The sequence below is a fragment of the Lolium rigidum genome, chromosome 4 (assembly GCF_022539505.1).
Source record: "Lolium rigidum isolate FL_2022 chromosome 4, APGP_CSIRO_Lrig_0.1, whole genome shotgun sequence".
In the NCBI taxonomy this organism is placed as follows: Eukaryota; Viridiplantae; Streptophyta; class Magnoliopsida; order Poales; family Poaceae; genus Lolium; species Lolium rigidum.
In genome coordinates, this window is record NC_061511.1 from 45,199,497 (window position 1) to 45,224,451 (window position 24,955).

The following is a 24,955-nucleotide window of genomic DNA, read 5'->3' on the forward strand; positions in this document are numbered from 1 at the left end:
TTGACAGCCTCGGCTGTTTTCGTTGGGAGCAAAGTACTTTGGGTTGTGTTGGCCTGCGGAGGTTCGCGTTGAACAGCGCAGGAATCCCCGGTGTTAACGCCGCACTTGTCACATTTCGCGACCATCAACCTTCAACGTGCTTCTTGGCTCCCTCTTGGTTCGATTAAACCTTGGTTTCATACTGAGGGAAAACTTGCCACTGTGCGCATCATACCTTCCTCTTGGGGTTCCCAACGGACGTGTACATCTACGCGCATCAATTATCACAGTTCATGAGGATAGCCGGTATTGGTTTTTCAACCATGGGCAAGTCCATCAAGAGCTCACGAAGCCATTCCGCTTCGACGATGGTGTGTCTGTTTTGATTCTTGCTTCCATAGTTGACCTCGTTAAGATGAGTACCTTGCCAGACTTCCGGAAACGGCGCCACCACCAGAGTGAAAACATATCCACTTGTGGCCTTCATTTAACCAATCCAGTGGAATCACTATACCCTTCCAATCCTCTTGGATACCGGTATAATAATTCCATAACTCGTAGTTCCCTTTAGATAGCGCATCACTCTATCAAGAGCATGCTGCCAATCATCTCCCGGGTTGTACAAACGGCTAGGGTCACATACGACAAGCGAGATATCGAGGCTCGTAGCGCAAGCTAAGTACATGAGTGAACAGTTGAGAGTATCTCAGCTGATCTCTCATTACATTTCATTCTTTCGAAGCAAGACACTAGGATCATAAGGTGTGAGAAGAAGATTTGCAATCAACATAACCAAATCTGCTCAACACCTTCTCAACATAATGAGATTGCACAGAGTGTAATCATTATTCTCATCTCTCGGTAACTTGATGTTTAATATAACATCGACTTCTCCAAGATCTTTCATCTCGAAACATTGAGATAAGAAGGGTTTTTCTCCCCTCAATCACTTTGAGACTTGTCCCAAAAATTAGTATATACATACAAGCATGAGATAACTCCCTCACCCCACTAGCGATAGTACACGCATTTGTCGGCTTCATTGACAACAAAGCCCACAGATGTCAAAGTTCTTTTCAAACTTCTCGTGCCATTGTTTGGAAACTTGTTTAAGGCCATACGAGAGATTTCTTTAATTTACACACCTTTCTTTCTTGACCTTACAATGCAAAACCATCGAGGCTGTCATGTAAATTTCCTCGTCCAACTCTCCATTTAGGAAAGCCGTCTTACGCATCCATTTGATGAACGAGAAGACCGTGGAGCAGCCAATGACGATTGGTACACGAATGGTGGTGATCGCCACATGTGAGTGATGTCGAAAAGAAATCTTCGCCTTCCTTTTGGGTATAGCCTTTGGCTACAAGCCGAGCTTTGTACTTCTCAATAGTACCATCGGCTCCAAGCTTCTTCTTAAATGCCCATTTTACATCCTACGAGTTTGCACCATGGGTGTCGATGGTCAACTCCACGTTCCATTAGCTAAGATGGAATCCATCTCGCTTTGAACGCTTCCTTCCCGAGTAGTACGCATCTTGGAGATGCGAGAGCTGAGGCGGTAGTGGGAGTATCATCCACAGATACACAATGAAGTCATTACCAAAAGACTTTGCAGTCCTTTGTGTCTCTTACTCCTTGTGGGAGCTTCATTGTCATCTTCATCGAGAATACGAACTCTCATCATCGATTCCTCATCTGGACTCCATAGGAGTTTCATGTATTGGATCAGATTCCCAACTAGACATGCTTGTATCTCTCATAGGAAATATATCCTCAAGATATTCAGCATCTCTTGATTCAAAGATGGTGCCAACATTCATGTCGTCCACTCCAGATTTCACCACAAGAAATCTATAAGCAATGCTATGGGAAGCATAGCCAAAAGAAAGACACGGAGTCACGGTTTTTGGTCCAAGCTTTCGCTTTTTGGTGATTAGCAAATTCACTTTAGCCAAACAACCCCAAGTTCGTAGGTAGGAGAGTGTTGGTCTTTTCTTTTCCACTCCTCATAAGGGGTAATCTCTTTATTCTTGGTTGGAACACGGTTTGGGACATGACACGAAGTCAATATGGCCTGCCGCATTCCTTGGATAAACCGGAAACATCTAACATGGCGTTAACCAAATCTGTTAGAGTACGGTTTTTCCTTTCCATAATCCCATTGGATTGTGGGGGTAGGAGCGTCCTCTCATGGATTATCGCATGTTCCGCAGAGGTAAATTGAACTCATTAGAAAAGTACTCTCACCACGATCGAATGCAAAGGCTCTTTTTTATCTTTCTTTCAAGTTGATTCTCAACTTCAGCCTTATAGATTTTAAAGAAAGCAAGAGCCTCATCTTTAGTTTCGGGGAGATACACATAACAATGCCTAGTGGAATCATCAATCAAAGTCTCAAAATATTTCTTTCCACCTCTTGTCAACTCACCATTCATCTCACTGAATCTGAATGTATAAGCTCTAGTGGTGCCAAGTTTCTTTCCTTCGCGAGGCTTGTGAGGCTTGCGGGGAGGCTGCTTTAACTTGCACACAAGCATGGCACTTAGAGCCTTTGACAAGGTGAATTTCGAATTAAACTCATATTAGCAAGCGCGTCATACAACCAAAATTAACACTTGACAAGTCGTGAATGCCAAACATTAGTTTCGTACTTACTAATTAACACATGGTTCACAACATTATCACGAAAAGTCTTCTAGAGAGAAAACGTAACATTCCCTCACATTCATGTCCTTTCCATAAAGTTCCATACTTAGACGATGCAACTTTATTGGACTCAAACACCAACTTAAGCCATCTTTCGCAAGACGGGAGCCACTAACGAGATTCTTCTTGATAGAAGGGACATCGACACGTTCTTGGGTTGCCGATCTTTCCCGAAGTAAACCCGGATCTACGGAATGCCAACACCACGAACGATGGCATATGACCATTCCCCATCGTGCGGGGAACCTCGTGCACGATGAGAGGTAAACATGGAGATGTCGGCACACACACTTCTCGAACATTGGCTGCAGCAACCCACTTCGTGCTGCGGGCTGAAACACGAAAGGCCGGTAGGTAAATATTTACCATACCGCGGTTCCTTCCTACGACGTGTTGCCAGCGAGCCATGCTGACGAGGTTTGAGTTCTGTCCCGGCTTGACATTTCTTTCCTTTGCGTTTGTGGACGGCGATTGGCCCAGTGGCCTGTCTCGCCACACACCCGGCAAGGATCTTTCTTCTCCCGTTTTCCCCTTCTTCTTAAAGTTGGTAGTCTGCGGGAGACTCCTTTGTTCTGTCCCTTGGACTTGTGGGTATTTTACGCATATGCGCGGCGGCGGCGTCCTCACCGGTTCCTCCGGTGTGTTTGTCTTTTGCCCACACGCCTTCTGCTCCGCATCCGGAGAGGCCGCATGATATTCTCAGCAGAAAACTCATTCTCCGGTGTTTCGAGAGAAGTGGCAAAAGTTCCTCCCATGAAGGGGGAAGCTTAGCGACAATGCATCCCGCGACAAACTTGTCCGGTAGCACACACTTGAGGAGCTCAAGAGTTCCTTTGCCATGATGCGGCCATCTCGCATGAGCACCGATTCTACTGCGGATCGGGTCTCAACCGATGCCGCAGTCCGTCAGTGCTCACCGCAGCATACTGAGTTCACCTCACGAGCATCGGCAACACCGAACTTAGAGTCCGGTCCGTCCCACGGGTTCCTTCCCATTTCGGATGTGCGAGACAAGCATCAAGCAACTTGTCTCCGAGCACACTTAAGGACGGCACCCACAAAGATTACGGTGGCATCCCCGAACGCTTTATCCTCTTCGGGAGTAAGCGGACCTGCGGAATACCTTCCGCAACTCGATGCACGCTACTTGATGAGCCACAAGAGGGTCTTATTTACGCTTTCATCTCTTGAAATGAGATCCCGTACCAACGGGCTTTCTCGGTTTAAGCGCGGCAGCAAGGCCGAGACGGTGAAAATTGCCTAAGCAAATAAGGTTTTTGGATTGTTGGATTATTAGGCAATTTCCGTATAGAGATTGATTACCGAGAAAGCAACATTACGGATGCACAAGCATACTTAACCACGCACACATCGAGACTAAGCACATGCATCGGAGTGCGAACATGGAACAAGTAGCGATTACCCGGGTACGGAGAAGAGAAAAACCGCGTTACCTCGCGGCGCAAGGAAGGTCGCTCCCGGCGGCGGCTTAGCACCACACACCATGGGTATTGTTGATGCTGTCGCCCTTGGTGTAGTCAGGTCTGTCGATGAACGGCCGTCCCGATCGTCGAAGAAGAGCACGAACGATCGACGGCCGGTCGCGCCGAGACGCTCCCCAAGCACCTTATCGCCGAGTCTCCCGGGTGCGGGGATCTCCAACGGACGGAGTTTCGGAGGCCTGCTCTCCCGGGCAGGACGGCTGTGCACGCGGTCGGCCGGGATGGGGAAGACAGGGGTAGCGCGACAAAAGAACGCCGTGAGAGAGATGAGCGCGCGTGTGATATAGGATCTACGGTCCATCTCTTGGTATGCTTTGAGGAGGAGAACGGCCGCGTTGACACGCGTGAGGAAGCCAGGGACACGCGGCGAGGGCGCATGCACATGCGAGTCGACACGTACCCAACTAGGTTAATTGCACCAAGCAAAAATTTAGAGATTCCTTGAGTGTGTGCGAACTCGAACTCGAGTCCACGAAAACGCGACGAGCGAGGGCGGGCGGGCGGAGGAGGAGGGTGCGCGAGGGCTCCTTCTATTCTCACTCACTTGGAAGGAGTAGAACAGCGATGGCCCATACTCTACTCCCCGACTCACTAAGGCCCCAGCGATGGGAGTGGCGCTTTGTCACTCGAGGTGACAAGCTGCCAACGTGATGGGCGCCCGAGATTTCGGGAATTGTAGTATATGGGCTGCCTTACTGGGGGCACACCAGCCATCATTCAACAACAACATACGTCTGGTATTGCTGAGCTTGCAGATGTCGTAGCTGTCTCTGCAGTGTTTTCTAGGAAAATCATATGCACATCATACATGGAAGAGTGAGGCAGAGGGACAGAACAAAAAACTGGGGACGGGTAGATGCAACCATTTTGTGTTGGGTTCTCCTTTTACTTCGATTTGTAGAGAGGCCAAGGACATTTTATTATGAAATATATATAATCTAATATTGCTTGCCTGGCTAGCTTTTTTCTTAAATATGTCATCAATTGTGCTGAGTTACTTTGCTGCATAACAGTACGACCGACGGAGAATGATACTGGCCTGCCCCAGGAACCAGGAGATTGCACCCTGCTTGATGAGTTAGTCAACAGCGTGTATTTTTTTTTCTGTATCTGAACTACGCCGAATCAATGAATTGCTTCATTCTCCCCTGTTCGATGAGATCACAGGACAAAGAACACTGCAATTCGAGTTTCTAGTATAGTGGATTGATGTTTGGAGGCCTATTTGTCTATCGTACAATAACTGATTGAGGTATATTGCAGCTTAAAAACTTCATTTAAACTACAGGTGCAGTTTGGAAGGTAGCTTGGTGTGATGGATTGTGTATTTATTCTTTCCGTTTGGAGTTTTGATTTGGGTATACTACTGCACATGTTGTTTAAGTGAAGGTTTTAAGCTTCATGTGACGTTCTCAAGCTTGCGATTGTACATTCGTACGAATCCACTCGACTAGATTTACAACATATTGGGAATTTCCCTACATCTAAAAAGGCTAGCTTGAACACTTTGTGAGTGTTTCCAAGGAGGTAAAGTCTCCTGCATATGTAGATTCAGAATGAATGGAGTACATATATCTTGCATTTTAATTGGGTAGCATTTGGTCATATTCTTATCTTAACCAAACCAAACAAGACTTAGAACTCGTGGTGGATGGAGCAGTGTGATTAACTAACCAAAATTTCCACTTGTAGCTAAACTAAGAATCCAGTCCACATCATCAAAAACTCCACTTTAAATACAGCTGATCAAGCATGTAGTAGGCGCCGCACCATCGAAGCTAAACAAGTAAATCACAAGGTCCACATCCATGCATGCTCTCCACGGCACCAATGACCAATTAGCGTCGATCCTTTCCAACAAAATCTATAGCTTGCACAGAACCGATCGAGAGAAGCAGGTCCACATGCATGCGCGCACAAAGTGTACCCAACAATAAAACCCTGCCTAATTTTTAAAATGCATTAGATATATAGATGCTGGCAAAGAAAGCATATATGTACCTTTCACAGGATGAAAGCTTGGCCCTTGGTGCCATGAAAGATGCATATGTATAGACGATGCCCATTTCCTAAAAACAAAGTCACCGAGTATGCAACTGAATTTAATCACTTGCAACGAAATGGAAAGAAAATCTGTTCAGCTGGTATACAACCAAAGATATACTCACTACCATGGTGCAACTGAAAAATGTTTATACTCACTTGCAACCATATATTATGCAACCGAGTTGACCGAGCTCTAAGCTAACTCTACCAACCCCGTACATTTTAGATACGAATATACGAATATCGCAGGGCCATATCACAATCTACTTTTAGAGACAAGAAAATCCGAATAGACTTATTAGATGTGGACAGACACGGTACGCATATATATAATTAATCACTGTAAGCATGGTTGCACATAGTTAATTGTCAACATGTACATACATAATTCCGTGGGTACATATAGTATGCGCATACATGTCAGGGCACACATGCATTCCAATGATCATCAGTTGGTGCGTTGATTTGGACCGCGATCCTTCCTGTCCATATATAAACACATCTAGCTCAGCTCTAAGCCAGGACGATCTCTCCCTTTCCTTTCCTTTCCTTCCCGCTACACCCACCAATCATCTCTCCCAAGCTCTCGATCGTCCGATCGGAGCTTTCGGCCGCCATGGGCAGCGTGGCCGCCGCTGTGCATGAGGCCCCGGCCGACTCGTCGACGACGGCGCTGTTCCTGGAGCGGTGCGCGGCGTCGGGGGACGCGGCGTACGGCGAGCTGAGGGAGCTGCTGGCGCGGCTCAACGACCCGGCCACGAGGAAGGAGGCCAGGGTCTTCCTCGCCGCGCTCGGCCGGATTTCCGTGGACGGCGACGGCGGCGCCGACGAGTTCTTCCGGCGGTACGGGTTCTGCGTCCGGGAGCTGCTCCTCCACGACTCCCACTGCGGCCTCCCCATCACCACCCTCTCCTCAGGTACTATACAATATTCATCATCATGGTCATCATTAGAAAGATTCAAACCTTGCTTAATTAATCATATCTCTCTCCTCCACCGATCATCATCTCAGCGAACGAATATGTTTTAGCACATAAATTATTTAAGTGGATTAATTACCATTTTTTTTATTTCTCTTTGTTTATATATGTGTGTTTTGCTGTTGCTGTACTATGAATATGCCTATTCAGTGACAGTGAGAGACTAGGACGTGGTGATGGATTTCCTACGTTAACTATAATTATTGCCCAAAAGTTGGCTAGGCAGAGTAGAGTCAACTCCCAAGTCTTTGTAGGAGCAATAGATTTCTCTTTTTGCTGGCAAATATGTCAGTCGTCCTTGTAGAAAATCGTGTCCAGTACACATTTTGGGTGGCCACGGACTATTTTTGAGTAGCTCTCTCTATGTCTCGGCAGAAATAAATGAGTGAATTGGAACGTAACTGCAAGTTGGCATATGACATGTCCACTTGTGGTCAATCAAGCAGCATTTTTTTTCAAGAAAAAGAAGTTGCATTTTTTCCCTAGAACCTACATCATTTGCTCTTGCATACCAATGATTAACCATTCGCGGCAAAAATAGATTGAATTATTGTGGCCACCGGATTACCATTCAAAATGTTTTTTCATAAGTAATTTGCTGGCTTACTCTATTTACAAAGAAAATAGAATTCGCCTGTTTAATTAGGAAGAAATATCTCCACTAAATTTCCTAGAAAAATCTCCGTTACCATCGATGACTTTTTTGTAGACCTTGTTTCACTAAAAAAAGATTGAGTTTTGAAATAGTTTACAATTATGACAAGGACTAAAGATTGGTTGGTGCGATACCGTGACAAAAAACGACAACAAAGTATGAGAGAGACGACAACGAACTAGCTACAGTAGTCCAACACATGGGAAAAGGGTGTTATGCATGCACCACCTTTTCCATTATTGCCATAACAAACCTACCAATCATTTGTACTCCGCCTTTAAAAAAATATAATGTCTATAGGACAATGATATGGCCTTCAAGATCAATTTCCCATGTTAATTATTAGTTGTTTCCGTACCAGATTTGTAACGAATAATTTAAAATCATTCTTGAAAAACATAATCCCTAGTTCTCTGTGACAAATTATAGATTGACCCATGCGATGCCAGAATTGAAAACGACGACAAACTATAGCTAGTACAATAATTTCATACATGTTTTTTTTCACGGCCAAGCTAACAATAATATTATTTTATTCCCATCTAACTCAAGAAAGTTGACTTTAGGACATCTACACAGTTTTCAGTACGATTTTGTGATCATATATTTCGTTTAAAACATGTTGCTTTTCTGAATTTAGTCACATATATAATTGACAACAAATATTCAAAAAGGTTTTGCTAGTTCCTACCTAACTTAGTTCTTAGTCGGTTCCTACACCATCATATTTTCATCTTAATTCAAGCACTCGTGTTGCAAGTTGGGTTGGAAGTGAGATTTTTTCAATTCCAACTTGGATTGCAACTAAAACATTTCAGTTGCAAGTGAGGTTGCCTCTACGAAAAATGTCTCCAGACCATTAGATTTTCTTCATGATTCGTGCTAATTGTGACTTGCAACATGGGTTGCAAATGAAGTTTGATAACGTCATTTGACAAAGAACTAAGTTAGTTCTCACTAAGAACTAAGTTAGTTCTCAGCCGAATGAGAATTAGTCGCACCCTATTCACAAAGACTAGTATTTATACAAAAGAAGTATTCTTTCGTTATTAGCTACCTTGCATGCACGCAGTTTTTTTTCAGGTATCCACGTGGTAACAAAGATAATACTAAAATCTTGTTTTTATACGCACGGAAAATGTTTGATGAAATATTAAGTCGACACGTGGAGATATTGGACCATGAGTAATTATCTACACGTTCATGGGTGCAAAACGATGGTAATATTACCGTTGTGGGTACAAAATTATTAGCATCATTTATCTGCAAACTTGACATGTCAATTGCCATTGGTTGACTCTTAAATAATTCCCATATCAAGACGAATACATAAGAAATTATTCACAATTTTCACAATAGAAAGGTAATACATTTTAGACTTAAATCTACTTTTACCAGCTTCCTTTTTTAAAAGTTGCTTCATGTACACGGAAAATATTAAAGTATAGCCTAATGTAGAAATATGTTGTTGTCTAAAGTAATGTCATCTTTCCCCTTAATGCGATAAAATCATGGGACAATCAAATTTTAATTTAAATTTGTAGACAAATACTAAGTTTACTTTACAACTATTCTCTTGCATCTGTTGATCATTCTGAAACTCATTCTGTATCAGAATGCGCATTCTGAATCACGAAAGGCGTGGAGATATTTAGGGCATCTTTGAGTCAAAGGAATTTTATAGGATTTAAAAAGATTTGAATCCTTAGGATTTTTTCATACAATAGTAGTTTAATTCGTAGGGTGCTATATTTAGATTTTTTTCTCCAAGGATTTATTTGCACTGTATTTTACGTTGAAAAATCCATCAACTCCAACCTTAAATTAGAACTCCTTTGTTTTTTCCTGCGTATCAAACACTTGTTGATCCAGATCCAGTAGTTTTCTAACCAACATGGGGTTCGATAGGAAATGCCACTCCAACGCTAGAGTTTTCATACTCGAAGAATGCAAATCCAACGGTCAGGCGGCTCAAGGAACAACTAGCTTAGACACCACCACCACCACCACATGTTTGTCTATTTTACTCATCTTTTCCGTCTGATGCATCTCGATTCAAAGGAGCAAAAGCCACACAACTACAATGTCCCATAGACCATATATTAGAACTTTATTTGCAGAGCTTAAGGAATATAGAACAAAATAAAAAGTAGAGGAAAGATATATATAACACCAAGTTGGTGACTCACCTAACCTACAACCATGATTCATGTGCTTTCGTGTCCCCCCTTTTCAGTTCTCAAAAGCCTAAGCTAGTGCTTGAATAAAGGAGCATTATTGTGTGGAACTATGCACAACCTCATGATTTCTGTAGTTTAGAATGTGTATATTATACATAATGACATAAATAGTGTGTGAGACTATCCACAGCCTCATATAGTTTCTTAAAAAAAAATTCGATGACAAATCATGACATGCTAGAATTATACTCCCTCCGGTCGATTTTAATCGACGCGGGGTTAGTTCACCACATGTGCTTAGCTAGGCATGGTGCAGCGTCAATTAAAAGCGACCAGAGGTAGTAAAATGAATGAATGAATATAATTTTCAAGCTTCAAATTTCTGAGTGGTCAATCAGGAAATGCAGAATCCCCATGCCATGATGCCGTCACAGAATCTCTGAAAGTAAATATGAATTGACGGTTCTACCCTTCTTCGTCTTCCACGGCGACGACGTCTAGACCCTTCGCCCGGCCCGCCTATATAAGCCAGACGCAGCAGCCTCCGCTCCGCCATTGCTCTCCACCTCACCTCCATTCCCCACCTCCACCACCCGAACCAACCGACCCGATCCGCCGGAGGGAAGGAAGCAATGGCCGCCGCGCCGCCGCCGGTGGAGGAGGTGGACGCGTTCCTGGCGACGTGCGCGGCGTCGGGCGACGCGGCGTACGGCGCCGCCAAGGCCGTGCTGGAGCGCCTCCGGGCGCCCGACACCCGCGCCGGAGCGCGCCGCCTCCTCGGCGCCGTGCGCCGCCGCTTCGCCGGCGGCGGCCCCGCCGCCGGCCACGAGTGCTTCCGCACCTTCCACTTCCGCATCCACGACGTCGTCCTCGACCCCCACCTCCAAGGTATCCCCCTGCCCGTCGGTCCGCCTCCATTGGCTGGCCCGGAACGGATCCGGGAATCCCGGGGTCCGGTGGAGAACCGCGCGCGTGTTGCCCCCGATCCGGTTCCGGCCGCGCGCCAGTAATTTAGTTGCTGCTGTTCGTCAGTAATCTTGGTCGATCATACAACATTGCGTTCATTTGCTTAGCCGATACTACTGGTACTCTACTGAACTTGTTTATTACTACTGGCTGGCTGCTAAGTGGAGAGTGCTAGTCAGCGTGTGAGTGACCGCCGTCCGAGCTAGCGAACACAACAAAGATCTGACTATAACTTTGCCCAGAAACCAATGGACCGATTGTGAGGAAAGGGATTACATTACTAGTGATAAGAGGATTCCAGCACAGCTATGCGTGCACACCTGAATAGATTATACGACACACAATTCTCTTGTCTGCTGTAATGTCTACGGGGTCTTTGAGAGAGGGAGCGTATCCTGTGGTTTCTAGTGGTGCATCGGCCATGTGGGCACCATGTGATGCTGTTGACCGTAGCAAGCGTTAGGTGTCCCTGGAGGGATTTTATAATTTGAACACCCATGCTCCTTATCCAAGGAGCTACTTGTCTCGGTTGTTGAGTTATGTGACGTGTTTTAGTTCATTGTTTACTTGGTGGTGTTGTTGGCTGATAGGTTTCCCTTCAGGATTTGCTACTGCATTGTCAATCATAATGTGACGTGCCTCCTTGTTTGAGGCTTGCTTTGGTAGTATATCTAATTCCCAACACATTTTCAAGAGATCACTTACACATTCCGACATTCAGTATACAATATATGCATATAAAATGTAAAACAGGGAATCATTTTCTAATGGGTAGAAAAATTCAAATTGAGCAAGAACTAAGCCAAACCAGAAATAGTTCCTGTTTTTTTCTTATGATACATACTAGCCATAATGGCCACCTTGTTTTGCTGTGATGGGCACTTATTGGCTTGTGGAGATGGTAGTTACAAAGGGACAAACGAAACACTTATGAGATTAGAACAGAATAAGGCATTGGTCAAATGATTCATTTACAGGAGTATTTTAATGACATTAGCATTTCTACTGTTAGATATTTTGGTGAGACAGGTTTTTTTCTACTTTCCTTTCTTTTCAGAACAATCCTGCCCAACTTATCATTTTAAGAATGAAAACATGAAAGATAAGCCTGGCAAAATTATTGCCATGACAACTGCAATAGAATATATGTACACTATATCTCTAGTTAATTAGTACTGATTGATGTTGTCTTTGCACTGGAACAGCTGTGATGTTGGATCTGACATGATTTCTCTTCTATTGTTTGTGCGTATAAATTGTTATCTTCAGTTGGCACAGTGGTTACAGCTTTCCCACTTCACTAATGCATTAAATTTGTGCTGTTCTATTATCTTTCATTTGGTTTCATACCTAATACCTTGATGGATTTATCAACTGCTTCTAGGATTCCAGCAAAGAAAGAAGCTAACAATGATGGAGATACCTAGCATTTTCATTCCTGAAGATTGGTCATTCACTTTCTACGAGGGTCTCAATAGGCATCCGGATTCCATCTTCAGGGATAAGACAGTAGCAGAGCTGGGATGTGGCAATGGTTGGATATCCATTGCACTTGCAGAAAAATGGTGCCCTTCGAAGGTTGGTACCTCTTGTTCTGCTACAAAAGTGGAAACACCAGCAGTTGTTCGTTTACTCAGGTTGCATGATATAGAACTTTTAGGCGTCTGCCAATCTGCTGATGGTCTAACTTGTTTTGTACTACGTACCTGAACAAAAACCTGGAGAGTATATTTTGCTTCTAAATTTTGTGTCTAATTACACATATTGTCTCAATCATGCTGAACCATCGTTTTTCAGTTGAAAGGAAGAAAAACAAGAAGGAATTGAACCTTGATAGTCTGAGCTTCACATACAAGCTTATCAAACTAATTTGCGGTCAGCTTGGCATTACCTTACTTTATAATTGTTTGTTCTTTTGAAGGTCTATGGTCTGGATATCAACCCAAGAGCTATCAAGATTGCATGGATAAACCTTTACTTGAATGCCTTTGATGACGATGGTCTCCCAATCTACGACAGCGAGGGGAAAACACTGCTAGATAGGGTTGAATTCTATGAATCTGATCTTCTTTCTTACTGTAAAGACAATAAGATAGAACTTGATCGCATTGTTGGATGCATACCACAGGTATGGTCAGGTTTTTTATCAATTTTTGTGAATGGAGATTATAGTAGACCAGAACTCAGCAATGTTCTCAATATCTTGCTTTCAGATTCTCAACCCCAATCCAGAGGCGATGTCAAAGATTGTAACTGAAAATTCAAGTGAGGAGTTTCTGTACTCCTTGAGCAACTACTGTGCTCTTCAGGTGAGCTGAGATATATCTTTTGTTATTCATTGCTCAGCCTAGATTTATTGACATGCATTAAACTCGAGATTAAATTTTCCCATCACTAAATGTGTACTCATGTCAGAGTCCCCTAATATATTTTTATGCAACAAAACTGGGAAATAATTAAATTATAGCCCATGCAGTGACTTTTGGATCAGCGAATCATATACTCTTGGGAGATCATACTCTCTCCGTCTCATGAAGATTGTCTGAGATTTGTCTAACTTTAGATGTATCTAGACACTAAATAGTACTAGATACATCCGAATTTTGACTAACATCCGACATTCTTCGTGCGATGGAGGGAGTATATTTTTTCATAACCTTCTTAGGAAAAGGATGCATTCTAACATATCTGGTTTCCTTGTAGGCGCGTGGTCTTACCCTCGATATAATAAAAATGAAACTTAGTAGAAATAATGTATGATCTGTACTTACAACATAGTTCCACCAGTATAATCAGTTTAACTCTAGGTAGTTAGGATGGACAGCACTGGCAATCTATATTGACTGGGGCAACAAGCCTATTCAGCTTATAAGAATAAACGTGATTAGCTCCCCCAACGCTTTCCTCTAACAAATGGCAGCTGGAATATGGAATTATTAGCAGTGATATTTTACTTTTAACGTTTTGCAATGATAATTTTTTTATCATTTTCTTTAAAAAATATAATCCTCACGCCATGATGTTACACATAGTTTTACTCAAGTCAATATTTGTTTCTATAGCTGGTTCTAATATTTGCCATCTTTCTTTTTGAACCTTCAACAGTAGGGAAGGCCCCTACTGTTACAATATTTTTAAATAGAGAGGACAGTTAATATTTTCCATCTTGTTGTTTCGTTATGTTTGTGAACTTACTAGTTTATGCATGTCTTGTTGCATACAGGGTTTTGTTGAGGACCAATTTGGCCTCGGCTTGATTGCTCGGGCAGTTGAAGAAGGGATTTCTGTCATAAAGCCTAGTGGTCTAATGGTATTCAACATGGGAGGCCGACCAGGGCAAGGTGTCTGTGAACGGCTATTTCTACGCCGTGGATTTCGCATCAATAAGCTCTGGCAAACAAAAATTATGCAGGTAATGATGCTGTGACAGCCCGGGGCTAACAAATCACAAAGTCTTCTCCATGCTAGCATTATGTCCTGGTTAGCAAGAACACAGTCTTCATGTTGTACACTGCTTTAGTAGGCCCTAGAATTTTCATGTACTTACAAAAACGTTGCTGTGGAGGATCATTACCAACAAGTTGGGTTCTTTGCAGGCTGCCGACACAGACATTTCAGCTTTAGTTGAAATTGAGAAAAATAGCCGACATCGCTTTGAGTTTTTCATGGATCTTGTCGGGGATCAGCCTGTGTGTGCACGAACAGCCTGGGCATACATGAAATCTGGTGGCCGCATTTCACATGCTTTGTCTGTGTATAGTTGTCAACTTCGTCAGCCCAACCAGGTACTTATGAGCTCTGATTAGCCTTATAAAACAATGGTATTAATGACGGGAATAGTACTAATTTGGAGGAATTTCAGGTGAAGAAAATATTTGAGTTCCTTAATGATGGATTTCATGAAGTCAGCAGCTCTCTGGATTTGTCCTTCGATGACGATTCTGTTGCCGATGAAAAAATTCCTTTCCTAGCATACCTAGCTAGTTTCTTGAAAGAGAACAAGTCCAATCCTTGTGAGCCTCCAGCTGGATGCTTAAACTTCCGGAATCTTGTTGCTGGATTTATGAAGAGCTACCACCACATCCCATTAACTCCTGATGTAAGGCTTGGTGGCTATTGACTATACAGTTATGTTTGGTTACTAGAAATTCATAAGATCAACCTATTCAATGATTCTCACTTATGCTTCATGTGCTGTCCCTTTTCTTTTCTGGTGGACCAGAATGTTGTCGTGTTCCCATCCCGTGCTGTGGCGATAGAAAATGCACTTCGATTATTCTCACCGGGGCTTGCAATTGTTGATGAACATCTAACCAGGCACTTGCCCAAGCAATGGTTAACATCTTTAGCAATTGAGGTAATTTAGTTCCTCCTTCCCTGCCTCTTTCTCTGTATTTGTGGAACTGCAGAAAATACATGTCTGTTCTGTGTATGAAAAATGATTGCCTTTCTTCTAAATTTCAGGGAAGTAACCATGCTAAAGACACTGTCACTGTAATTGAAGCACCACGGCAATCAGATCTGCTGATTGAGTTGATAAGGAAACTGAAGCCTCAGGTTGTGGTTACTGGCATGGCTCAGTTTGAGGCCATCACAAGTGCTGCTTTTGTGAACTTACTAAGCGTGACAAAAGATGTTGGCTCCCGATTATTACTAGATATTTCAGAACATCTGGAGTTGTCTAGTCTGCCAAGCTCCAATGGTGTATTGAAATATCTTGCTGGAAAGACACTACCTTCACATGCATCTATATTGTGCGGTTTAGTAAAGAATCAGGTGCTGTAACTTTATCGCATCAATTCAAGCCCATTGAGTGTGCTTGCATGCTTGTTATGTCAATCAGCCTGGACTATAGTTGAACTGTCGCATTATTGTATCTACTTCATGTTTTTCTCATTTGCGTTTGCTTTGTTTTACGTGCAGGTTTATTCTGATCTTGAAGTTGCTTTTACCATTTCTGAAGATGCAACTGTCTATAAGGCACTGTCACAAACTATTGAGCTGTTGGAAGGGCACACTTCGGTGATCAGCCAGCACTATTATGGTTGTCTTTTCCATGAGCTGCTGGCATTTCAAATTGGTGACCGGCATCCACCACAAGAGGTGAACATTGCTGACCTCTTCCAGTTCTCCACCTCACTCGTCCTCACCATAGGATTCCGAATGACCTGTTTTAGTGGACTCTCCCCTTAGCATGCATCAGCTAATCTTTAAATTTTCGATTAGTTCCATCTTAGTTGGTTACTTGGATAACACCACCAGGAGCTACTAAATGTGTTAGTCGGTGTTTGGTTATGTTTTTCATCTTTGCATTCTAATTTTTGGTTGTTCCATTTTCAGAGAGAACCTGCAGAAGTGATACCTAAGGAGATGATAGGATTTTCTAGTTCAGCTATGTCTACCCTAGAAAGAGCTGAGTTTTTTGTTCCTGGTTCCAAGGAGTCTGGTGTCATACATATGGATTTGGATCGCAGCTTCTTGCCAGTGCCTTCTGCAGTAAATGCCTCCATTTTCGAAAGTTTTGTCAGGCAGAACATCACTGATTCCGAGACTGATGTACGTTCAAGCATTCAACAGCTGGTGAAAGATAGCTATGGTTTCTTGGCAGATGGTTCCTCGGAGATCATATACGGCAACACCTCCCTCGCGCTCTTCAACAAGCTCGTGCTCTGCTGCATGCAAGAAGAGGGCACCCTCCTTTTCCCTTCGGGCACCAACGGCCATTACGTCAACGCAGCAAAGTTTGTTAACGCAACCACCTTGACTATTCCAACAAATTCACAATCTGGATTCAAGATCGAACCAAACGTTCTAGCTTACACACTGGAGAACGTATCTCGGCCATGGGTGTATATTTCTGGCCCCACAATCAACCCTACTGGTTTTCTGTACAGCGACAATGATATAAAAGAGCTGCTATCTGTGTGTGCGAGATTTGGAGCCAGGGTGGTGATCGACACCTCGTCCTCAGGTCTCGAGTTCCAGGATGATGGCTGCAGCCAGTGGAATCTGGAGAGATGCGTCTCTACCTTGAAGCCGTCAAAGCCCTCATTCTCAGTCATCCTGCTCGGGGAGCTGTCCTTTGAGTTGACGACGGCGGGTCTAGACTTTGGGTTCCTGATTTTGAGTGACTCATCCTTGGTTGACGCATTTTACAGTTTCCCAAGCTTGAGTCGTCCGCATAGCACGCTGAAGTACACTTTCAGGAAACTCTTGGGTCTCAAGAACCAGAAGGATCAGCATTTCTCTGATCTCATCAAGGAGCAAAAGGAGACGCTCAAGAATCGTGCCAACCAGCTGATCAAGGTTAGCCTTTGCTGATATTTTGTGTTCTCGTCTCAATTTTCTTCCACTCATCAGTCCTGGCCCTTTTAGTTTGTACATAAAGATCAGTAGAACCTTAGGTTAATCTGAGTATTTCGAGTTCTCCTCAGAATTATCAAAAAAATTCACATACAAAATGGCATGACTGCAACTAGTCAGACATAGAGAATCGAAAAATTGGTCAGACATTCTTTGGGGCAACCGTAAGAAATTTTAATTGAGCATTCCTGATTTCATCACACATGTCTGACAAATTGCACCCTCTTGTTTCCTTTTCCTATGATGATGAACAGACACTCGAGAGCTGTGGCTGGGATGCTCTTGGCTGCCATGGTGGCATTTCGATGCTGGCGAAGCCGACCGCCTACATGGGCATAACACTCAAGGTGGGCGGCTTCGAGGGTAAGCTCGATGGCAGCAACATCAGGGAAGCCATCCTCAGGACCACGGGGCTGTGCATAAGCAGCAGCACGTGGACCGGGGTGCATGGTTACTGCCGGTTCAGTTTCGCCCTGGAGAGCGGCGAGTTCGACCGGGCCATGGACTGCATCACCCAGTTCAAGGAGGTTTGCCTGGGACCCAAACAGTAACTAGGGGCTAGGGTTGGTCAGGTGGGTGAAGAAACTACGAAACCTGAGATAGATGTAACCACTCCTCTTCATTCTCGCCTGTTTGAATTTGAGTTTGAGCTGAACTTGGTTTTGAATCTAAATAAAATGAATAAAATTACGGAATTTCAGTGTGTGTGTGTGTGTGTTGCTCGGCCTTACAGGCCTATATCTACCCCGTTTGGTAGACCCAGAATGAAATTATCTTTTATTTTATGAAGGAACGAAAGGGAAAGAAAAAAGGAGCAAAGTGAAATATGTAGTTACCGAGTTCACTGAATCCTGCTTGAGGAGAGATGTATGCAGCCATTTTATCTTTTTGTTTGCTCCTTCAGAGAACTGTAAGCCTGTCGGTAAAAATTCACTGGACTCGAGGAGCACGCTATGGGACCAAATCATCACCATAGGGCTTGGACTTGGGGGTCCTCGTTGCGCTCATCCCCTAGGTTGGTCGTGTGGGGCGGTGCGAGCTGGTGGCGGTGTCCCATAGCAGGAGTTCGATGACAACCGACGTAGGCTGGCTGGTGACCCGTGGCCGGAGGAGCTCTATGCACATCGAGGTGATGTGGGTGAGCGTCACGGACACCTACATCCTCTTTGTAGGATCTCTTTGTAGGAAGGCGAAGACGGGTGGATCGGGTGTGACACCAGGATATGGGACGATCATGGCAGCGGTCCTCTCTCGATGTGGCATGCATAGGGGTTCCGGCAATCATGGCCGGGGTGCGCGGGGGAGGGAGGGGGTTCAGTGTGTGTAGGAGATGTATGTAGGTTACCGAGTTCACCAAAATTTAGGAGAACTGTTAGAGGGTTCCGTCCTTACCTTCTTCTTTGTCAAAGTCAATATTTTTAAGTTTGACCAATTATTATCATAAGAAAATAAATATCTAGTGTACTACCTCCATATCTAGTTTATAGAGGTGATATGCACTTAGAGATAAAACTTTGATCTTTAATTTGGTCAACAAAATATGAAATAGATGCAAAAAAATTGTAACTATTAATGGTTAAAGAGTTTTTTTCTTAAACTGCATATTGCCCTAATAAACCGGTATGGAGGTAATATCAAAGCATATAATATGAAAATATAATTTATGATGATTATAGCATTATTATTAATTTAAAATTATAAACATTGACACTTTTTTCCTAAATAGCTGGTTAAACTTTAGTTTATATAAAGGAGATAGTAGGAGTCTAGGAGAAATAATCTTGAGCCATTTTTCTTCACTGAAAGAACTTTGTTTAGATGAGGATTGAACCATTCAGACGCCCGCTTGAAAATTCGAAAGAAATTGTAGACAGTGTTATTTGGATTGGTTCAACCTACGTGTCAAAACAAAATAAAACAAAAGCATCTTTTTTTGGAAGGATTAGGACAACACATGTACGTTGCATCGGTGTCGATATTAAGCCAAATTACAATTCAGAAACTAACTAAAACATGCAGAAATATTGACGATAATAGCTTTGAGATAGACACCACACTGGGTCTAATATAATGTGGTTAAACCCATTGAAAGAAGTTTATTTAGATGAGGATTGAACAATTCAGACGTCCGCTTCAAAATTCAAACGATATTGTTAGACAGTGTAATTTGGATTAGTTCAACGACCTACGTGTGAGAACAAAACAAATATTTTTTTTTGGAAGGAAGGATAGAAATCTTTGCGTGCCACGTGGCAAGAGGAGATACATACAGTATAATTTTCTCTTTACGCGGCCGAAATATTGAAAATTCTACGTACGGAGTACTAGTATTTTGCAAGGTAACCGTGTCGTCTCCATCATTTCTTCAAGAGAAAGAAATTTATAGGGATTCGATATTCTTCCCAATCCATCCAAACCAAAACCAAACTCGAAAATCGGCGGAGGCTTTTCCCCATGGCGGCGGCGGCGGCGGCGGCGGCGACGTCGGACGGGGTCGGCGCCGGCGTGGCCCGGCAGGCGGAGCTCCGGCGCGCCGAGGGCAACGCGTGCTTCCGCAAGGCCCGCCTCGGCGCCGCCATCGACTGCTACACCGAGGCGAGCACCACACCCCAAACTTCCTCCCCAATCCCCTTCTTCCCGACTGCGGCCAGTTCTTGTCCGTGATAGATCGAATCCCCATCTGGTTTCAATTGAACGCGCGAACGAATTCACTGATCGATCGATTCCCAGGCGATTGCGCTGTGCCCCGACGTGGCCGTGTACTGGATGAACCGGGGCCTCTGCCACTTCAGGCGCAAGTAAGCACTGCGATCCCCGTGTCTTCCTCTTCCCTCGCGAGGTCCATCCAGCACTGAAATCTTGCCTGTTCCGCTGGCGCAGGGACTGGGCCAGGGTCGAGGAGGACAGCAGGAGGGCTCTCGCGCTCGACGACGCCCTGTTCAAGGTTTGACGGTTCCTTGGTCACGACGACGCAGCTGTGAGATATACTAGTTTGTGTAATACATGTGTTCGCGTGATGCAGGGGCATTATCTGCTAGGATGCGCCCTGCTCGAGAAGGAAGAGTGCGCTATCGCCGTGGAAGAATTTCAGAAGGTTTGGCATTCTGTACCTAGCTCTTTCGTTATGTTTCATCTTGCAAACTGGCTGTGCCATTCTGCATTATGCTAAGATTGTTCGCGTCTGTGTCATTGCATAGTTGGCTTGTTAGTTGTACCAGAAAATGTCACCATTCTGATGATTGACTTTAAGATTGTTTACAACATCTGCAGATCAAACTATGATCTTACATGCTGCATAAGGCATATAGTTCCTAACTATGCTTGAAGCCTACCTGTTTTCATTACACGCACTGTGTAATTCCCCCCACCAGCCCATTGTGCCCTGTTTCTCTTTGAATAAATGGCGTGGGTTATAGTTGACGATACTGTCTGCGTGTTCCCTAACATCTGTGCAGGTGGAATTTGAACTGAACCCCTTGTCCTCTTTGAACTGAATCGTGGATGAGATCTTTTCAGTAAAACCTCTGTGGCTGCGCATAATTTGCTTTTCCGCTTGCTCTTTATTTGAGAAATGTGGTGCTTGTCAATAAGTAGTGCAGCCTTGGTGCCATTCACCAAGCTCTTCTGCTTATTTAGGAGCTGAAGTGACCTATTCACAAGTACCTTGCTGCACATTTAGTTAGCGGACTCAGCTAATGGTTATTTTGACTTGACATGGTTGATGTCCCGCAATACACTGCCACTAATGTCTTGCCCATCTTATATTACGGGGAACAGGCTTTGAATCTCCTCAAGTCTTCGAATTCAGTGGATAAAATGGCGGAGGACATCTGGCAGGTACTTGCCAAGGCGAAATATCTGCACTGGGAAAAACACTCCACTGAACGAGTTTGGAAGATGCAAAGCTTAAGGTAAGGTGTATACTGAATTACCATTGTGCTGTAGGTAAACTGAAGTGTGTCTATTTTGTGCCGAGATTCAGTTTTATCAAACTTTCACACTCACTGTGGTGGTGCCTTAAATTCCTGACATGATGATTTTCCTTAATACTGCTCTAACATGTACATGCAGGGAAGCATGTGAAAATGCTCTGCAGGAGCATCACTTTCTTAGCGGCACACTTCCGGAACACTCTGACAATGAGTACTCAGAACAATGCAAACTATTATCTGAAGTCTTCACGAAAGCTGTACTTGATGACACACCAGGAGATGTAAAAGCACTATTTACTTACGATATCTTATATCCAACTTTCTTTTGTTCGATGCCAATTTTTCTCTGTGTTCTGAAGCTGTTTCCGCTTTGAACACCTAGGTGCCTGACTACCTTTGCTGTCAAATAACTTTTGAGATTTTTAGAGATCCAGTTATCACACCAAGTGGTGTGACATATGAAAGGGGCATATTACTTGAGCATCTTCGCAAGGTGTGCCCTCTTCCTAAGCTGGCATTTGCTTACAGCGAACTCTTGATTTTATTCATCTTATTCTTATGTAATCTTGTTTTGCTATTATATTCCCCTGTAATTTCCATTCTAGGAATATTCCACTTCAATATCTTGCCTGATTCTGCAATGTCGTAGATTTAGTTGGTTCCTGCATAGCTGAAAGAACTGGTACTACAGGAAACCACACCGGCACAGAAACTTTAACAGTAGCTGGTGTAGCTAAATTGAACTAGTACAGTATTTGACTGGTATATTATGATCATCAACTCACCAACTATGATTCGTTATGTGCCAATGCTTAAAATTAAACACTGGCTTAATGTGTGTGGTACACATGATTCAGTTTATATTTATGGATAATAAATTTACTTGAAAGTACAGTATTTTAAAGCTCATAATAACTTTTTCTTTAGGTGGGAAATTTCGACCCAGTGACACGGGAGCCCTTGAAGGAGCATCAGTTGGTTCCGAATCTTGCCATCAAGGAAGCAGTCCAGGCCTACCTCAAGGAGCACAGCTGGGCCTACAAGTCTTAACTGAGGGGATTGATGGTTGGCCTTTGGGATTAGCTGATTGATTCTTGGGTAAACACTAACGAAAGCTTGGCAATTGTACATAAACAGCCAACACTCTCTAGGCTAGAGCAGTTTGTTGTCTATAGGCTAGTCATTTTCAGTGTTGAGCTGTTGAATGATTTATTTGTGTTGATCCTCTAGACTGACCATTCATCTATTCTAGTCTGGTATTAATACATTTTTACACCACTTCTTTCGTTGCCATTCTGCAATATCTTACAACATGTGAATTTGAAGGCTTATGAGTTACGACCTGTTCAGAACACAAAATAATTTAGCCATGAGAATTAGCATGTTCAAAAGGTCTCACCATGGGTAGAAACTTATCAAATCTTACCATGTTTATTAATGATTTAAATAATTTAAATTCATTTAGACACTGATTAGCTCAGCCTGTGTCCCTATCTGCTGCTACATATGTACCTATCCGATTCCCTTCCATTTAGACACGGATATCTGATGTATTTTTTGGGTTGTTTTCCATTGATGAAGGCATGTGTTCCTTGAATAGTTGTTGGATTTCCTTCCGGCCGTTTCATTCGGTCAGAAACCTGAGATCAAACTGATACGTTGGTGTAACGAATTCTCGGTTAGCTCTTTTTCTCAGCACTGATGGGTCCTCGTTTTTAGCAAACAAAACTTATTTTTAGGACGAGAAACCTAAAAACAAAACTTATTTTTAGGACAAGAAACCTAATCGACTGGTTCGGTCTAACCGAATCCCCAGCGCAGCTACTTTGGTATTGTTTGGGGACAACAAGAGACCTATTAGTTTTATTGCACATTTCCTGGCATAGTAGATATTCACCTACCTCATGTTCAATATCAAATCCAGAGCCAGTAACTTAGCAGAAAAGTTACCGCTACTACATCACTCCATGCCAGGAGTAGCAACTAGTAACATAAACAATCCATAAATATTAACCAGATGCCAACTTTGACCGGAAGAAATGCGAGGTAAGGGTGATGTGAATGTCGAAATGGATGATCTGCATGAAAACATCGGTTCTCATTCAAACATTATGATGGTACCTTGAATACAGCTAGCTAGAGGTGAGTTACAACAATTTTGATCCATTTTCTCAATGGTGCAATGATGAAAACATTTCTTCAATGCTTATGATTTCATCATGAACGTCCTTAATTGTTGGCCGATCCTTCGGTGATGTCTCAGAGCACTTTAGGCCAAGTTTAGCCAGCTGTTTGACCAACCATGTTATTTTTACTGTTGTGAGACTTTCCCCACCTTCATCATATATGGTCAGGCTGGGTTCTAGAATGTCATCAAAATTTTGTTGTAGTGCTTCTTCCACAAATCCGTGAAGGTTCATACCATCCTTGAACATATCATCTGTTGGTTGCTTCCCCGTCATCATCTGTAGAAGAATAATTCCATAGCTATAGACATCCCCCGCTGTTGAGATTTTGCTTCCTGTGCCGTACTCTGCAAAAATACAAAGTTCTTTAAGAAATCTTCGCTTTGTTTGGTTGAAGAATCACAAGATTCTAGAAAAAAGTATCTGCACATTTTATGGGGCCAATAATACAGTACATGCTAGAATTATAAAAATGGGATATGTGTTACCAGGTGCAATGTAGCCGACTGATCCTCTTGGTCCAGCAATGCTTATTGACATACTAACCCCTGTTGAAGAGTCGCCATGAAGAAATTTTGCGAGACCAAAGTCAGTAAGACATGCAACCATATCGTCATCTAGAAGGACATTTCTTGGTTTAAGATCACAATGAACCAAAGGAGGACTGCACCGATTATGGAGATAGTCTAATGCAACAGCTATGTCCTTGGCTATTGTTATTCTTGAGCCTAAACTTAATGTTCGTTGATGGAGCCAACTTTCTAGGTCACCAAGTTCCTTGTATTCAAGAATAAGTGCTTTGAACTCATTTCCTCTTGGATCAGTGGTTGAGCATAAACTAATAACCTTTATAAGATTCCGGTGGCGAAAGTTTCTCAATGCCTCACATTCAGCAAAGAAACTCTTTGATGCTCCAAATTGGTCAAGCTTGAATACCTTGATGGCAATTGTTTCCATTCCTAATTGGCCTTTATATACCAAGCCAAATCTTCCGGAACCAACAACGCTGGCTGAAGAGAAACCATTTGTTGCTTTGAATAAATCATTGTACGATAGTATGTTGCGCCACTTGAACGATTGGGTGATGGGCCGTTCAGTTGCACCTCTGTTCTTCTTCAGAAGGATGAATCCAAGACATGCCGAGGTGATTAAACCAACAATGGTAAGCGGAACCACTATTGTTAGAACATATGACGGCTTCTTGGTTTTGGAAGGTAATGCACCACACAGTGGCACTTGTTGCATTGGAGATCTTGCACATAACTTTTTGTTTCCTTGGATAGATATGGCAGTTGAATTGGCGAAAACACCACCTTTAGGAACTGGTCCCTCAAGTTCATTGAAGGACAAGTTGAGAATATATAAGGAGGTAAATGACTCGAAAAATTCTGGAATTGTACCAGACAAGTTGTTTTGGGATAGATCCATCTCATATATGCCTCTTAAAGCGCTCAAAGAAC

General features: G+C 43.2%; 2 protein-coding genes across 2 annotated transcripts; both read left to right on the forward strand.

Annotated features, from left to right (window-relative positions):
- The first annotated feature begins 6,683 nt into the window (after window positions 1–6,683).
- On the forward strand, window positions 6,684–18,082 carry LOC124708024 (methionine S-methyltransferase). The gene is made up of 12 exons (XM_047239715.1): window positions 6,684–7,150; window positions 12,399–12,592; window positions 12,936–13,142; window positions 13,228–13,323; window positions 14,238–14,426; window positions 14,611–14,799; window positions 14,877–15,113; window positions 15,237–15,371; window positions 15,479–15,790; window positions 15,938–16,117; window positions 16,355–17,320; window positions 17,632–18,082. Exons 1-12 carry the CDS (start codon window positions 6,850–6,852, stop codon window positions 17,926–17,928), a joined length of 3,303 nt encoding a protein of 1,100 aa, XP_047095671.1. The 5' UTR covers window positions 6,684–6,849; the 3' UTR covers window positions 17,929–18,082.
- A 1,749-nt stretch (window positions 18,083–19,831) lies between these two features.
- Window positions 19,832–22,591, forward strand: LOC124646974 (E3 ubiquitin-protein ligase CHIP-like). The gene is made up of 8 exons (XM_047186995.1): window positions 19,832–19,972; window positions 20,108–20,175; window positions 20,258–20,321; window positions 20,400–20,471; window positions 21,155–21,288; window positions 21,449–21,590; window positions 21,692–21,802; window positions 22,237–22,591. Exons 1-8 carry the CDS (start codon window positions 19,832–19,834, stop codon window positions 22,357–22,359), a joined length of 855 nt encoding a protein of 284 aa, XP_047042951.1. The 3' UTR covers window positions 22,360–22,591.
- The last annotated feature ends 2,364 nt before the right edge of the window (window positions 22,592–24,955 follow it).